Source organism: Melozone crissalis, unplaced genomic scaffold (assembly GCF_028551555.1).
Source record: "Melozone crissalis strain CALT ecotype California unplaced genomic scaffold, PUWL_Pcris_2 ptg000004l_1, whole genome shotgun sequence".
Taxonomy (NCBI): Eukaryota; Metazoa; Chordata; class Aves; order Passeriformes; family Passerellidae; genus Melozone; species Melozone crissalis.
This window is the reverse complement of record NW_026535782.1, coordinates 32955615-32971962: the sequence shown is the minus strand read 5'-3', so window position 1 is coordinate 32971962 and position 16348 is coordinate 32955615. Positions and strand designations below refer to the sequence as shown.

Sequence of the window (16348 nt, the reverse complement as noted above, 5' to 3'; positions counted from 1 at the left end):
ACAATATAGGGCCACATTATCCACAAAGAAGCTAAACAGGACAAGGAAAAAAGATAGCAAAAAACAAGAATTAAATCGAGCAGCATGACTCAAAACCTAATGCTTATCATATAATGCTCTTGCTTAATCACAGGCAGGAAGCACTTTCTCCAAACTCTAGAAGAATTAATAAGGGAACAAAAAAATCCCAAACCCGAGAAGCCTGATCAGGAACATGAAGATTAGAGTCTGTAGATATTTTATTTACATCCAAGAGTCTCAATGAATAGTACTTCATTAGAGATGTTATGAAAACAATCGGAAAAGTTATATAAAAATATAGGTTGTATATACTTAAATAATATTCAATTTCCATGAAGGACATTGCTTCTAATAACAAGACTCAGTCTTATACATCCTTTTTCCCACAGGCTCCCAGACACAACTGGCTGTGCTGAACTAAATGTTACATAGGATGTAACATTTCTGTTCAGATGTAGACACCTACACATGAAGCGGTCATTTTGATTTTTTTAACAGTCAATGAAGATGAACGGGCACTTTTAGGCTATGATTAGTCTCAAAGCAAACAGCTAAAAATGGCAGATGAATCACCCTTTAAAAACATCTATTCACTAACAGGAGAGTGAAGTAAATAGTTGAGAGTGTATTTCTATATATGGTATGTAGTACTCTGTTTGTTAAGCTGAGATCAGTCTTATCCAGAACAAAATTATCACAGTATAGAAAAAAAATGGATATTATTTAAAAATTAATTTTCCTATTAACATATTGCAAACTGTAATAAATCTTGTATATCTTTTTTAGCAGAATTTAAATAGAGAAAAAGTGGGGGTGGGGAAAATAAGATTTTAAATCCAGGATATCTGGTTATTCAACTTCTAAAGATGAATAGATTATCTTAGAAAACAAACAGAAAACTAATTACAGAGTACTTGAGGGCATGAACCAGTTTTATGCTGCTTGTCTTGATTCTTTATTTTATACCTTTTAAGCAGAACCATAAGAGTGAAAAATTAAAGCAAATATACTTATTTTGGAGGGTATTAACATATGTATGTAAAATAAAAAACATTTTTATTTGGCCTTTTTAACTCTAGTACTTGCCCTTAACTTAGCCTTCAAAGTCTGTTTTGAATAAGCTAGCTGTGAAATATAAAGTTTGACAGACATACTCTAGCAACAATTGCTAAAGAAAGAAAGAAACCCACCATGGTTTTAATAATGCCACAATGCTCAAGAATTATTTTCACATAATATCCAAGAGAAAAAAAATTACATAGTTAATGCTGTTTCAAATTTTTTTAGATAGAGGTAGCCAATGTAATTACATGCCAACCACATATTTTTATTTTTAAAGAATATCCCAAAAAGATGGTGAAATTTCACCCATACTGAGAATTATACTTTTCAGACAAGTGTTATGTTAGTAAATTCCTCTGGATCAGTTCTGTAAGTGGAAGAATGTTTCTCACTTACCTATTTTGAGACAGCAAAAGAATCTGCAATAGAGGCAACCAATATAAAGAAAGCATTCTCATAGAAGAAATGCTATTGTCATCCAAATATAGTTCTCTTAAGAGAACATGATTTTCCAGTCTTGGAACCTAAATAGAAATGAGATGGTTATTTAAGACTAGTATAAATTAGAGAAACAACAATGGAATGCTTACCAGATGCTTTTCATAAATCATTACTAAATACAAGAAAAACTGACATTTTGGATATATGTATCATTTCCTTATTATGTATGTACCAGTTGTCACACATAATCTCTATATATCAGGTGGCAAATACTTTTTAATGTCCTCTATCACACCTGAACAGTTAATATAAAAAATTAAAGAAGAAAAAGAAATTCAAGAGCCCAAGAGTCACAACCGTACTATTTTATTAATTTTATTTATTTAGTTAGTTATTTGCTGCTTATTGACAATGCTTTTCATCTCTTGAATTCATAGGAGAATATCTGTGAGTAAATATGATGAAGCATATGTTTAGCAAACAACTTTGCTATTTTAAATGCTACAGCACAAATTTCAAGTTTCGGAGAATCAACATACATTAAATAAGTATGATTATCATCAGGGTGATAATGATATTATCATTATATACAAGTAAGAGTAAGGAGCAATTACTTATATGTAATGACAATTATATCATTATTACCGGCCTGATATAGTTATCTTCCTATTATAACAAGACCTATAAGAAATAATAATATTTTCTTACATTATAAACAAAATCAGAACCATAACTAGAAAAAAAACAAACGCTATAAATGATGGGGGAACCATAATCACTGAGAGTCCAATGTTTCAAGGATTTGGGAGTAAGAAAACAATGACTGCTAGTCATTTGTATCTTTGAAAAATCACCCTCTGATAAGGAGAAAAAAAATCTTACCTAGGAGCATGAAACATCCCACACCAATCAAAGAGCACCCACTCAGAAATGCTGAAGAATATGACTGTTAGCAAAGACATATGCACAAGAGCCACTAAATTCAAAGCTTTTACCTCCTGGAGATTATTGCCTTGCAACTTCAGAACTTGAAGTAGGCCACAATTCTCAATGCCTTCAACTTGTGCAAGGTAATTGTAAGAGCAGTCTAGATGAATGAGAGTAGGTGCCTCACAAAGACCTTTTGTGCTGATCAACTGATTATGGTCCACAATTAATTGTTGAAGATTTTTCAGTGACTCTAGACCACCTGAAAGTTCAAGATTTAAGACATGATGAAATAAAAATCTTTTGTCATTCAAGTATTAAGAAAACTCTGAATTTTCTGCACATTCTCTGACATAATAATTAATACTACTTCTTTATAGGGTTTAAAACTAATTACTGTATTTTGACCCAATCACATATACAGCACATATGGTTCACAAATCTCTGATCCTGTTAATCAAGCAATAATAACAGTTCATAATCTCTGTGGTACTTCCATTGGGAGAGAACATTCTCTTAGTGATAAACTGTACTTACTATGCTTTAACCACTTTACAGCTGCTCTGAACTCTGTGAAATGCTAACAGCCCTCTTAAAATCATCCATTAGAATGAAAACCCTATGTTTAAAAGTTAGTTTTTATTATTTCATTTTTAAAGTTTATTAGCAAGGTTAGAAAAAGCTGTACTAAGACCTAGGCCAATATCAAATTTAACAACAAAATTTATAAATAAAATTTAGTGCCTTTAAGAATAAAGTTATGCTACTGTAGCCATTCCACTCAAGAAATTTACCTCTGCCATCTACATTAAAGAGCATGCTATCTCTACACACAAAGAAATGCAAAGGAATTCTGATGAGCATCTGTTTCTCTCACAAAATGTAACTAAAATTATCCTTACAACAGCAAAAATTACATTGTCTTCCCACAGGCTTACGCATGCAATGGCACTGATCCATCTAACTTGCTGCAGGTCCAAGCAGCTTTTCTGTATCTCTGTAGTAAAAATGCCTTTGAAGCGATACCCTTCACAAACCATATCTAAAATAAGGAATTTCTGATTTTACATCTGTTTCATGTATTCTTTGATAATTTAGTTAATTTAGGGTTATTTGAGGGAACACTGTGTTGCATCTTTATCTCACCCAAAATTTCACAAGTTCCCCAAAGGAATCTGAATTAGCTGGATTCACAGTAGTGAATCTCTTTGTGACTGTCCTCTGGAAAAAAAAACCAACAAAAAAACAAACTATGATTATATATTTTATTTCACAAAAAATTAGAAACCAGATATCAGTTTGCACCACAGAGTATTGAGATTACAGAAGAGGACTTAAAAATGAAAACTAATGATAAGGAGAAAACTGAAGCAAAGAATTAAATACCAAAAAAACAGTAAATTTTTAAAAATTCCCAATATAGATGTTCCAATAATTTTATTTTAAAAATGGAAAACATTTAGTGAAAAGAATGCAATTATCTGACATTAAAGTGGTATCATCTTAAATATAACACACATGTCCTATAGTGTGGCTTCAAAAGTGTGCTTTAGCAAATAAATATACAAATCTTTAATTATTCTGAAAAGTTTCAAACATGTCCATGACATAATACCCGGTCTGCAAGATCCGCATCTGTGTTTTTCTTTCGTGCTTGGATGAAAATAAAAAAGGAATCAGCACCATCTAGTGGTCTCAGAAACACTTTAGCGTTTTCGTGTGTTTGCTCCCAAGACTTCCTCTAAAGAGCAGCTTAAGTTATCCTTAAGCTTAAATTAGTTTAAGTTCAGTTTAGCAGCACTGGAAACTTTAAAAGCACTCTATGAGCCTGGAGTGGGACCAAGAAGAGAGACTGCACACACAATAAGAAAAGGCAAGAAGGTAAAACAGAATCTGGAAGTTTCCTTCTTTGCATGCTGCACAAAGCACCTTTTTTTACTCTTCCTCACCTGAATGTCATTCAGAATATTCTGGAATTATCACAGAAAATACACAAGAGAGAATAATGTAATACAAACAAATGGTATTTTACTGGTTCTTCTGACCACTTGCAAAATCAAATATAAGCATGAAAGTCTTCTGCACATTTCCAGAAGACATTGTATGTTTTACATACAGTGCAACAAACAAAAGTTATAGCAGCCATAGGAAAAGCATTCAGTTGACAAATACATGGTTTCAGCAAGATTCAAGGAGAACCTTTATGGAAGTTCTCAGCATTTTGCAAAGTGCAGCTGAAGTCTGCAAGCTAGGGACTCAGCTACTGATGCAGTTCTGAAGTCACTTCTACGTGTGACAAAGACAATTGACAACAGAGGGAAAGCTGAGAGTGAACATAAAAATGAAAAAAAAACCAAAATAAAATCCTCAAACAACAAAACCTAAATTAAAAAGGTGTCTGATGAAAAAGAAATTCCTCTCTGTGTATATTGAAAGCAGCATTTATGACCATCCATAGTTATGCATTGCTATTTCTCGAGCTGCCAGGGTTTTACCCAGCACTCTATGGCAGTACAGACACCCTACAGAAGCCTATTTGAAAACTGGAGTCAAAATGCTACTTTTTGTGCATGAAAATTTTTAAATAAAGCATTCATCCTCAAAATACAAGCATACGCACTCAACTTTGGTGTGTTACTGTCACAATTACGTAATTTGTGATCATGTATTCCTAAGGGAAAAAGCCTAATTGAGACTAATTCTCTTACTGCTATTTTAAGGGGTTTTTGGAAACTCTAATTTTTCCCCTATTGATACTATATTTCAATGACAGGAGAAAAGAATAAAAAGAGAAATTATAATATGCCAGAAAGTTCTTGCAATAAGTCATTAAAACGTAAATATTACGAACGTAAATAAGCTTTACTACACAGTACTGGAGCTTCCAGAATTGCTAAGGGACATCCTGCAAGATTTACAGATGGGAGTGATATGCTAACTATCTGTACTCACAAATCCATTTCTACGCTTTCTGTGCAACTACTCAATATGAAATACATCCTGTATTATGCATCTGTTTTAACATAAAATCCTCAAAGCAATTCTGGAGAGGAAAAAAAACTCACATTTGAAGATGACTTTTGTGAACATTTATTTACCCACTTCAATTCATTAGAGACTCAGTAATTGTAGCAGTACACTGCACAAAAGAGAAAGTACTGGAGAATTTTAGTCCACTTGGCCTGTATGATGTTGCCACACTCCACACAGATGCCACATCCTTAAGTGTCATCCACTAAAATGATGCCATTCTTACAGTAATTTTGCAGACATTTTTATCAAATAAGATCAATATGAATAAGAATCTTATCAAGCACTATTTGCCACAAAAATACAGATGAAACTTTTAACCGTTTTATTTATTTTTCTTCATTAGACTACTGATACGTTTTTACAGTAAACATTGATTTCCCAGGACTTTTATTCTCAGGTATTAAAAATTTTCTTCATGAGTACTAACATTTACACATATTAACAAAAATATTTATATCTTCATCAAAGTTTCTACATATACAGATTTTTTTAAGCTTTCCCATTTTCTGTTTGCTACACCCTTGCTGTTCATCATGGAACAATGTATTATTATTGTATTACACAATACAATAGTATTATCCATGTTCATAGTGTTATTTAACAGTGGAGCTACTTAATTACAAATCTTATGTGAATTTGCTTAGTCTATGAGCTTAATAATTGTTTTTAATTATTTTTCTGTTGTCCAGCAGACTCAAGACAGGCAACACAATTTCTATATAACTACTTACTGTGTGTCAGTCAGGAACACACTGGAGTTCCCTGCAGTTGCACAGCTAGGCTTTGCTTTCATTATGTCTATAGATAAGCTGAACACAGCCTACTCTCATATTCCAGCTGACTCAGTGCAGACAATGTTAGTGGCCCTTTCAGAAAGATTTTAATTCTCTTTGGCTGACAATAGTTATATTGTCATATATATATATATATATAGACCTATATATATATAGACCTGCAGTTGACTGGCTCTAAATTCAAGGGGTGAAAAATTCTGAATATAAACTTCATAAATATTGTTATACAAATTGGAATAATTTTCTTACCAATTCGAGTGATTCTATTGTAGGAAAGTTCAAGATTTTGGAGATTTTTGCATCCATCTAAGCCACAAACTGATGAAAGACGGTTCTTATTCAGAATGAGAATACAGAGATTTTCCAGATTTGCACAGTCAATTACCTGAATGTTGTTGTCCTGCAATAAAAGAAAATGAGAATATTAAACAGTATCTGAAGTGAAGTAGAGAACTGAGTAAAATATAGTATATTGCCTTTATTGCTTATTTTTATCCTAAACTGTTAGCTAGGAGTAAGGGCATCTTAATTTTTCCATTGGAGAAAAAAAAAAGATGAGTCCTAGAAATGAACTTTTGCTGAAACAGAACAAGAAGGTATCTTGAACTTCATTCTGGCTCTGAAAATCCCCAAAGTTGAAACAAAAAGAGCACAAAAAAGAAGTTAAGAACAGAGCATACACAATTTTTCCATACACAATTTCCTACCTCCCGAAACCCTCAGAGAATGAACTAAAAACTGCACAGAAACATCATATTTACCAGATGCTAATGAAGACAAATGTAATTTTGCTGAAATCCTATTTACTAATAGCAAAAGTCTGCATTTAGAGGTACTTTGGTCACAAACATTAACACTGTTCTAAGCTAATATTATTCCTCCAAGGGATCCTGCTTTTTAAACATCCCCTTCCCCAGGCCATTTTAATAAGGCTTCCTCAGATTTTTCTTTCACTATTTGCTGTGCTTGGTCTTTTCATCTGGAAAATGGCATTGTTAAACACATGAAATTAAAAATATGAACAAAGCTGTTTCATGTAAACTGCCAAGTTCTTGAACAAAGATGCATTACAGAGAAAAAGTTCTCTTTAGTCATTAAACAAGGCATGTAAAGCACTGCACAGGAGTGAACATCTAACATTAGGCCTCCGGTATAACTCACTATACGTACTATTCCTTGAGCATATATGTTACTAATTTTAATTAATATTCAAGGTGTATGTTGCAAAGGATTCTTCCTTCTCCCTATTCTTGCTCAAGCTGAGCACATGCTATGGTGAGCCGCATCTGCCCACTCATCAATCAGAGACTGAGGAAACAAAGATCTATGCCAATGCTAAGCATAGCCTGCTATTTTCTTAGTATAGGTTGAATTATTTGCACTGTGAATCTGCTTGTATAATTTTGTTCACATTTGGGAGTATTTTGTTGCTATACCTATGCTCTTAAGGTTAAAAGCTACATATTCAGTTGGACTACTGAACAATCAACTAAGGAGCAAAACTGGCAGTTCTCCCCATGTTATAACAAAGAATCAAATATGCTTGGTACCTCCACATTGATATACTTCAGATCTTTGCAGCTACTTAGTCCTTCCAGTGCAACCAGTCCACAGCGCCTCAGAGTCAAAACTTGAAGGTTTGAACACTCAGATAAGGTTGAGAGGCTACAAGCTGGCAAATCTTCGAGTGTAAGCATTGTGACCTACATGCATTTATTGATAAATAAAAATAATGTTTTGTATATTGAATATTCGTTGCACAACATCATATTATGGTAATTTTCTTTAGGATGAAAAAGAAAACAAAATTACAAACCACTAACGCTTTATAAAATGCAAGCAACTTATGTTAATCTTTTCATATAGAAAAGAGTAGCAATGATAGGTTTGATCTGTCCAATGGGAGAGGCAAGCATGAAAACAATAGTCACAGTATCATAAATCATGAGTGTAGAACAGACAAAAATTATTCAGACTAGAAGTGTGTAAAGGCCATCTCAGAATGGAAATCAAGATGAGAGCACAGAGCAAGCACGCAAAAAGTTAATAAGGGGTAAGAAAAGTAAGTCCTGGGAACCAGGAGATGTCCTTTATGGCAAAACACTATCTATAAGCTGATCAGTAAAATCTTGTTTCTAGAAGAGACTATTGCTCTTAAAACTCTGAAGGGAACAGGAACTGAAATGTGGGCCTTTACACAAAGGCAAAACTTTGTTAATTTAGCAGAATGTAAGAGATCTTGCCTTTTAAAGGGGTAATATTATCAATCATCTGAAGACTAATGCCATATCAGTCTGTTCCACAGCACTCACTGGAATTTAAAAGTCATTGTCATTGCACTTACTCTGCACCTGGGCACAGGAGCTGTCACAATGTCTATTTCCTGCTCAACAATAAAGCATTCTGCCAACATACCAAAAGAGAAGATAAGAAAAGAAGTGGAAGTATGTCTCCCATTTCATTCTCAAACTTTCATATTACCAGTTACCTGTTGCAAAGTACTCCAAGGGCCACTGTGAATTATCTTGTCTGTACTTAGTGGAGGCATCTTGCTGAATGAACTTTTCCTTAGTCGTTTTCTTATAGTTGTTTGCTTTTTTTGGTTTTCTTCATATATTTTAGACCAAGATTTGCACCTGTTCATCCAGTTTAGTCTCTTCTTTTCAATATCATCAGGAAAAGTTACTTTACTAGAAGAATCTGCCACATCTTGACTACTGTCCCAGGTGTCTCTGACTTCTTCAATAGCATTTTCCATCAGAAATAAAGTTTTCTTCATAGTTTCATGAGAAAATCGATCTTTATTTTCTCTGTTATTTGCATTTGGCTGGACATTTGGAGGGCTGCTGCATATGCAGTTTGCCTTAGTTTCTGCCATGACATTAGCACCAAAGTTAAGAGATTCATCCTTTGAAATATGGCCATTTGAAACTTTATCAAGATAACTTGTTTGTGAGTAATTTTCTTCTACTTGTGTTACTGAATTAATGTATAAGTTCTCATTATTCACTTGAGAAGGGTGTTCCTTCTCAGAGCCTAGCACGCTTGGTGTCAAATTTCTTTCTGCTGGAATCATCCAATTTTTTGTTTCATCCATCATTTCAGCACGCTTTTCTTTTGGTTCCTCTACTTGTTTATTTAGTTTCTCCTTCTCTTCTCTAATTATTTTCATATTTTCTGTATTATTATCCTTTTTTATGTCTATGTTATTTTCTACATTTTCACACATCACAACTTCTGCTCTTTTTTGTTCTAATTTTCTTTGTTCTTCTTTTCTTATTTGCACTTGTTTTTCTCTTTCCAATCTCAGGCTTTCTTTCTTTTTCTCATATTCCTCATGCCTCCTCACCTGTTTCAAATATTGTTTTCTTTCAAGTTCTTCTTGCCTCTTTCTTTTCTCTTCTCTCTTTAACCTGTTTTCTTGCATTTGCCCGTTAAGTTTTTCCTCTCTTTCTTTCATTTCTTGCTCTATTTCCTCTAGTATTTTCTGCTTCTTTCTCATTTCATATTTCCATTGTTTTAAAATGGGAGCATATTTTTTACGGACTAAAAACGCTCTAAATCTAGCTTGGATTTTCATAGCTGCTATATTCTGTTGTTCAGCCAGTTGTCTTTCTTTTGCTTTCTGTTCTTCCAAGGCCTTTCTTTCCTCCTCCATTTGCAACTGTATCTTCATGATCAATTCCTAGGCCAAAATAATTAGGATAGATTTGCACTTTTAAAATGGGACAGGTATTGGCACATATTTATCATTCACAAACAGAATCTAGCATATTAAGCACTCCATGATAACACTTATTCTCAAATATTTAACAGTAACCTCACAGTCATTTGACAAAAGCTCACTGTACAACCTTACCTCATGTCGCCTCATTTTGTCTCTCCAAGCTTCCTCCCCTTTTTGTAACTCATCTTCTATTGCAGCCTGGCGTTTCTGCAAAACAAATTAGCTTAAATGAATACTGTACAAAACCCAGAATGACACAAAACACTCTCCAATCTCACCCATCTTCTTGACTTTCCAACAATCCAATTTTGTGAATGCCTGAATTTAAATGAGAAACTGAGCCATGTGTGGATCAAAAGAAACAACAGGACACTTGCATCAGTAATGCAGATTTGGTCAAGCACTGAGAGATGCATACCTTCAGAAAGTCAGCATCTAGGTACTGACCCAAACAGCTGCCAGTTTCCTCTCCAAGATCTTTACCTAGTGAAGAACAGTACCAGCATTGCTGAACTGAATAATTTTGGTTCTGATTACTTCCATTAAGATTTTAACATCGAAATGTGAAATTTGGGTGGGAGGTCCAAACTAGCTAAGTACTTTCTATTAGGGCACAGTGACCATTTTTCATTTGTGATTAATTTCAGCACAACTCTCATTTCCAGTACTTTGGCTGATTTCATAATATTAAAGCTTTGTAAGGGCAAAGCTTAAGGAATAATTTAAAATGTAGCATAGTAAATTCTTTCACTATTGATTAAAACAGTAAGCACATAAAAGCCAATGGACTGCTCTTAAATGCATTTAATGACTCACTTGCAGCACAAGTAGATAGGGTTTAGGACAGTGATGCAGTTTGAGATAGTAGCCCCTTTTTCACATTAGAGCCAGAATTCAGATAGTCTAGACTGGAACAGATTGGCTTAATATCATTCATTACCTTATGAAGAAGATCTAACTTTATTCTTTCAGCCTCAAATTGCTCCAGATGCTTCACCCTTCTTGCATGTTCCTCTTCATTCTGTTTTTCCCGTGATTCTCTCTCAGCTTTCCACTTTTTCATCTTCTCATCTTCAAGCTCAAGTGCTCGTCTACACTGTTCTTCTATTTCACAATGGGCAAGACTTATTCTCATTTCAAGATCAGCTATTAATCAACCAAGAAAACATTTTATTTAATTTCCTAATAAGCACTGGGGAACATTAAACAGTCTTAAGGTATTTGACAAGAAAAAGATCCTATGATTATATAGCCAGCAAAATATATCTGATTTCCTATATGTATTATATAATATATATAGGAAATCAGAACTGCAGTACAAGTCCTTTCCATCAGAGATGTCTTATTATTATTCAGTAAGTTCCACACTTACTGACTCTGCAACTACTATGCTTATTCTAAAAATGTACAATTCAGGATTGCAGAGGATGTCTCCTGTGGCTTTTAGTGCTTTAGCACTGATATGCTGCAGCACAACTCATCCAAAGGCCATGGCAAAGGAACATTCTCAGCCAATGTGACCACAAAAAAAAAAAAACCAAAAAAACCCCACCAAAATCCAAAAACCAAAACAACAACAAAAATCTGTGGCCAAAGCCACAGAACCTGCTTAGTGCCTCTGAGCACCTTTCATTTTTGAGTGATATTTTTTGACACTAATTTCTATGGTGATTTTGTGACCTTGAAATGAGATGAAGGCAAAAGTGTTTGTTTATGTCAAATCCATCAAGTATCAAGCCCTGCTGTATACTGCAATGTGAAATGCTTTTAAAACTGCTATGACACTTATGACAACAGAAAAGCAGGAAACAGTGATATGTTAAAGATCAACCCAACCAAATTAATAATGTGCTTGCTTACCTGTAAGTAAGTGGTCATCAGGGACTGCTTCATCACTGATGGACTGACTATAATCAGGTGTTGTAGCAAGCTGCAAGTCTTTATTTTCAACTTCAAGTGGTATCTAATATAGTTTAAAATTTTTATTAAAAAACAAGAAAAAAATTTAAAAGCAGAACATAATAAAAATCTTCCAGAATAAGGATGTGTAAGGATTCCAGTCAGTAGTAAGTTTTACCTTGTTGTACAACAAGGTAAAACTTACTACTGACTGGAATCCTTACACATTGAATAATGCTAACACATCAGTCAAAATATTATTTCCTAGAGTAACAAATATTGTAGTAGTTATCAAATTACATAATATTTCTATATGTTTCTAAAATATATTTAATATTTTGATTTGGAAAAATGAATGTCTTGCATTTGAGATTTATTTTACTTTCTGGGAAACCAAGAAATATGCATGAATACTGTTATGCACACTGGGGAAGAACTAGTTACAGAGCAAATTTTTAAGAAGACTATTTCAAAATAATACTATGGGCAGAAGGATTGCTATATTTATTTCATTGTTCTTTACTGGCAAGTAATCTATTCCTGCTCATTTATCATCTGTTCATCACATGCTTTGGGCCTATATTAATATTTGTAATGCAGCTGAAGTCACATGAAGTAATTGTGCTGTTTTAAACAATAGTCTTCTGAGAACAAAAAATCATGTTTGCAAGAGTGCTCACTAATAAAAGCCAGGCAGCAAATTAAAAGTGAATAAATTAAATACAGTTTTATATTTTTCTAAGAAAACTTCAGTGAGTTATTCAGTCAAATCCTATGAAAATATAGAAGCACTCATGTTCATAACTCTTGAATTGTCTTTGAAAGGTACAGAGATTGCTATGTTTATATTTTCTACAAAACAATGGAATATATTAGGAGCAAGGTTAATAGTAGCACATCTTTCTGATCATCATAAAAAATAAGATTAGAGAAGCTTAAAAGTGCTATCATAATATTAAGAAAATATTCTCCAAATAACTATCAATAAAAGACTATTCAGTTTTGTTTATTTTTTTATTTTCATGCTCAATATTTCAGATAATTTAATTCAAATCTGAAAGCTTATAGACATGGTGTATTACAGTTGATGTCCTAATTCTAAAGAATTGTATATAGAAACTCATCTTAGTACCTTATGGATAATCTTACAGAAAAAAAACCTGACACATTTATAGATCTCCTTAGCAGGCCACTAAGGCAAGTTATCTAGACTATTTAACAGAATTTTATTCCCTATAAGTAGTGTATAAGTTAAAAATACCTTTTCATTAAATTGTTTTTTATCTTCCTTCAATTCAGAAGGATGGCAAGAAACTACTTCATAAATGTAATCTAAAGAAAAAAATAAAAAAAAAATTTAGTCCACAGAGAGAAAATCCCTTACAAATGCTCAGTTTTGGTCTACACTGTTTATCTACTCACTATGTTTAAACTAAAAGAAAGTGGGTTTTTTTTCCTTTCCTTCTCCCCCAGTTGTACTTAAATATGTATGGGAATCATTTATCTGCATTAAAAGCAGGAAATGTGTGTAACAGAAACAGACACAACGATACTGTGAGAATACAGTGATAGCAAATATGAAAGAAAATTCCACATCATGAAAACACAGCAGAACATCTTCTGTGCAGAAAAATACAGCAGCACTTGTATCAGATAGGTCAAAAGCTGACAAAGAACAATTAAAAAGAGTAAGATTGCATTATAAAAAAAGAATAAATAGAGATGTTCCTCAGATTTCAAAATTTGTAGTCAATGTTGAACTTCTGGTCACCAAGCCTATTGCACTAATGGAACAGACAGTGACACATAAACTGAGAGCTTGGTTTCAGTCACAGCTTGGTTTCACAGCTGACAGCAATATATTTTTTGCCAATTAATGGTCATTTCATCCAATGCAAGCTTGGGCATCTCAAGGTAGACTTTAAACATATCCTGTGGGAGTCAATTGTATCTGAACCCTGCATTTCAGCTCCCACTGACTTCATTTTACACTTTCATGAAGAGTCTGGCCTGGGCTCTGTCTCAGAGATTAACCTTGCAACTTGCCTTCTTTAACATTAAACAAGTTTTTTAAAAAGTTTAATTTCTGCTCAGATGTTAATTCAAGAAGATAGCACTGCATGGCTTTATTCCTAGAGATTTTCATCATGCATTCAGAAGCTGATGGAATAGGTTTCACTGCTTGTTCTACTTAAAAGTTTGCATTATTTTATGGATGCTTGTTAGTCTAATGTCCACTGGCAATATGAGGTGTACAAACATTTTAACTGTGATTAATGCTTACTTCTGCTTTGCTCATCCCCTAAGTCCTGCAGTATAAACTTCTCAGCATCTTGATTGCTGCTCTTGATAAAGTTCAAATAGGCAAGAACTGATTCTGGTAGGTTGCCTGAAACCTAGAAAAACACAACCTTTGACATTTGTTCTACATTTTTGTCTCACAGGCTTGAAAAGAGGTAAATACTTGAAATAAGACAATAAAGACTTGTTTTGGCTTCACCTATAAAGCATTGATGTTGATGGAGATTTAGCAGCAATTTCCACCAAAATGTTTCCAAATTCCTATACTCTTCTCATTTTCTTACCACCCACTGAACAATTCATAATTCCAATTTTAATTACATTCTAATGTATTTAAATTTTAGTATTGTATCTTGCACTCTCTCCAGAAGCACATTTCAATAAATTATTGTGTTTAAAACTGTGTTGGACCAAGAAATTAAAGAAGGAGGATAAGATAAAAATTAGCAAATACCTGTGAAGTACAGGATCTTTTTCTTTTCAGGATAAATAAACTTTAAATTTACTTATGTTTAAAGTATGCACGTAGAACCAATGCTTCAGTATTCTTTATTACATAGAAACTTTCTATTCAAAAGACTGCCTTTAATGTCAATATTTTGGGAAAATGGTCTGCCTTCACTCAGATGTGCAAATTGTGGTAGATATTGCTGATGTTCAGTATGTGAGTGCTTACACACTTATCACTGATGCCTTTGTCTACATCATGTGAAACATGATTTATGATCAATATTATCCATCCTAATATCCTACAAACAAATCCCTATGCTCTACGAATCTGCAAGATTAAAATCCAAATAACTTATTTTAATTCAGAGGAAAGCCACTTCCCAAAAAAAAAGAAGTCATCCAAGAAAGAGGACTTGAAGAACCTATTTATATGCACTTAGTATCTGAAAACCTTAGAAGGAACCTCCTAAACCAGTCTCTTGTGAGATTAAAATACAGATTGCAGTGAAGAATCATATTCATCCAGATTTAATCTGCCTCATCAAATCCTCCAGCTTCAGAGGACTCTAAAACAAAATCTCCAGGTGTGATCTTCTCAAGCAGAATGCTGATATCCACCTCTCTTATTGTCCTGCTACATTTTTCATGAAGCAATACTACCGAGACTACTGTTTAGATCACAGCCTCAGGCTGGGTGTGTTGGGGAGATGCTCACTCATCCAAGGGAGCAGTTTTAGCCCACTGAACCCTCACTAAATACTTACTGGCTCACTGTCACTCAAGGCTTCCTCTGATCCCTCTGTGTCAGGCTCGGGATCATCTGTTCCAAACGAGGAAACACTGATTCTGCCTAATTCAATTTCCACTTCTCTTTCAATTCCTTCAATATCCTCCGACATTCTACTTCCCACAGGGTCTTATCTGTTTTGAAAGCTACACAAAAAAAAAAAGTAATATCTTTCAAATACAGTATGAACCAAAATAAACAGAGTCCTCAAAATAAGGCTAAGAATATAGAAAGTTTTAATGATACACAGAAATTATGAGAGATGATGGGAGAGAAATGGTGAGAAATTATGTAACCCATAGAGGTAAAAACTTGTGGATGGATGCAAGCAGGGGGAACCGGCCCTCCTCCCTCCTTTCGCAACTCGTTGCCCCCTGCAATGAGGGGAACGGCAGCGAGCTCGGCTCCTGCAGCGGGACACCGGGCACACGGAGCGCATTCCTGCCGGGAAACCGAACACCAGACAGCGGCTGAGAGAAAACTACATCTCCCGAAAGGCACCGCGCCCGGAGGGCAGCACCGCCCACCGCCGCTTCCTCAGAGGCCAGCAGCTCCGCCCCTTTGCATGCTGGGAGTTGTAGTTCAGCGCTCAGAGCGCCCGCAGTCCTCCGGTCCCCCCCGTCTACTTCATGTACCCACTCACCTGTCGTTCGGCCAAGCTCCTCACGGAGCCTCCGCCTTTCTGGCCGCCTCTGGAGACCGGCCGCCCCTCCGCCCAGAAATTCCGCATCCGCCAGCAGCGGACGGTGGGGAGCTCCACGAGGAGGACGAGAGCTCCGCGCCGCGCTGCTACCGCGGGAGCGTCACCACGGCAACGGGAAACAGCGGCTCGGACGGGCAGCGAGAGGAGCCAGACTTCGCCAGGAGCTGCCGTTTCGCGTTCTGGGGGCGTTAGGCAGCGCCCCC

General features: G+C 34.9%; 1 protein-coding gene across 3 annotated transcripts in view; it reads right to left on the bottom strand.

Moving 5' to 3' along the window:
- Nucleotides 1-16133, bottom strand: part of LRRIQ1 (leucine rich repeats and IQ motif containing 1) — a 114210-nt gene extending 98077 nt beyond the window's left edge. For all 3 annotated transcript variants that reach the window (XM_054278999.1, XM_054278981.1, XM_054278990.1), the window contains exons 1-12: nucleotides 16086-16133; nucleotides 15420-15588; nucleotides 14189-14300; nucleotides 13166-13236; nucleotides 11866-11968; nucleotides 10946-11151; nucleotides 10138-10212; nucleotides 8767-9963; nucleotides 7829-7981; nucleotides 6528-6678; nucleotides 2520-2713; nucleotides 1480-1607 (exon numbers count right to left, since the gene is read on the bottom strand). In XM_054278999.1, the coding sequence (XP_054134974.1) occupies nucleotides 1480-1607; nucleotides 2520-2713; nucleotides 6528-6678; nucleotides 7829-7981; nucleotides 8767-9963; nucleotides 10138-10212; nucleotides 10946-11151; nucleotides 11866-11968; nucleotides 13166-13236; nucleotides 14189-14300; nucleotides 15420-15554 (2525 nt within the window). In that variant the 5' untranslated portion in view covers nucleotides 15555-15588; nucleotides 16086-16133. The remainder of the gene's footprint in view (nucleotides 1-1479; nucleotides 1608-2519; nucleotides 2714-6527; nucleotides 6679-7828; nucleotides 7982-8766; nucleotides 9964-10137; nucleotides 10213-10945; nucleotides 11152-11865; nucleotides 11969-13165; nucleotides 13237-14188; nucleotides 14301-15419; nucleotides 15589-16085) is intronic.
- Nucleotides 16134-16348: the final 215 nt, after the last annotated feature.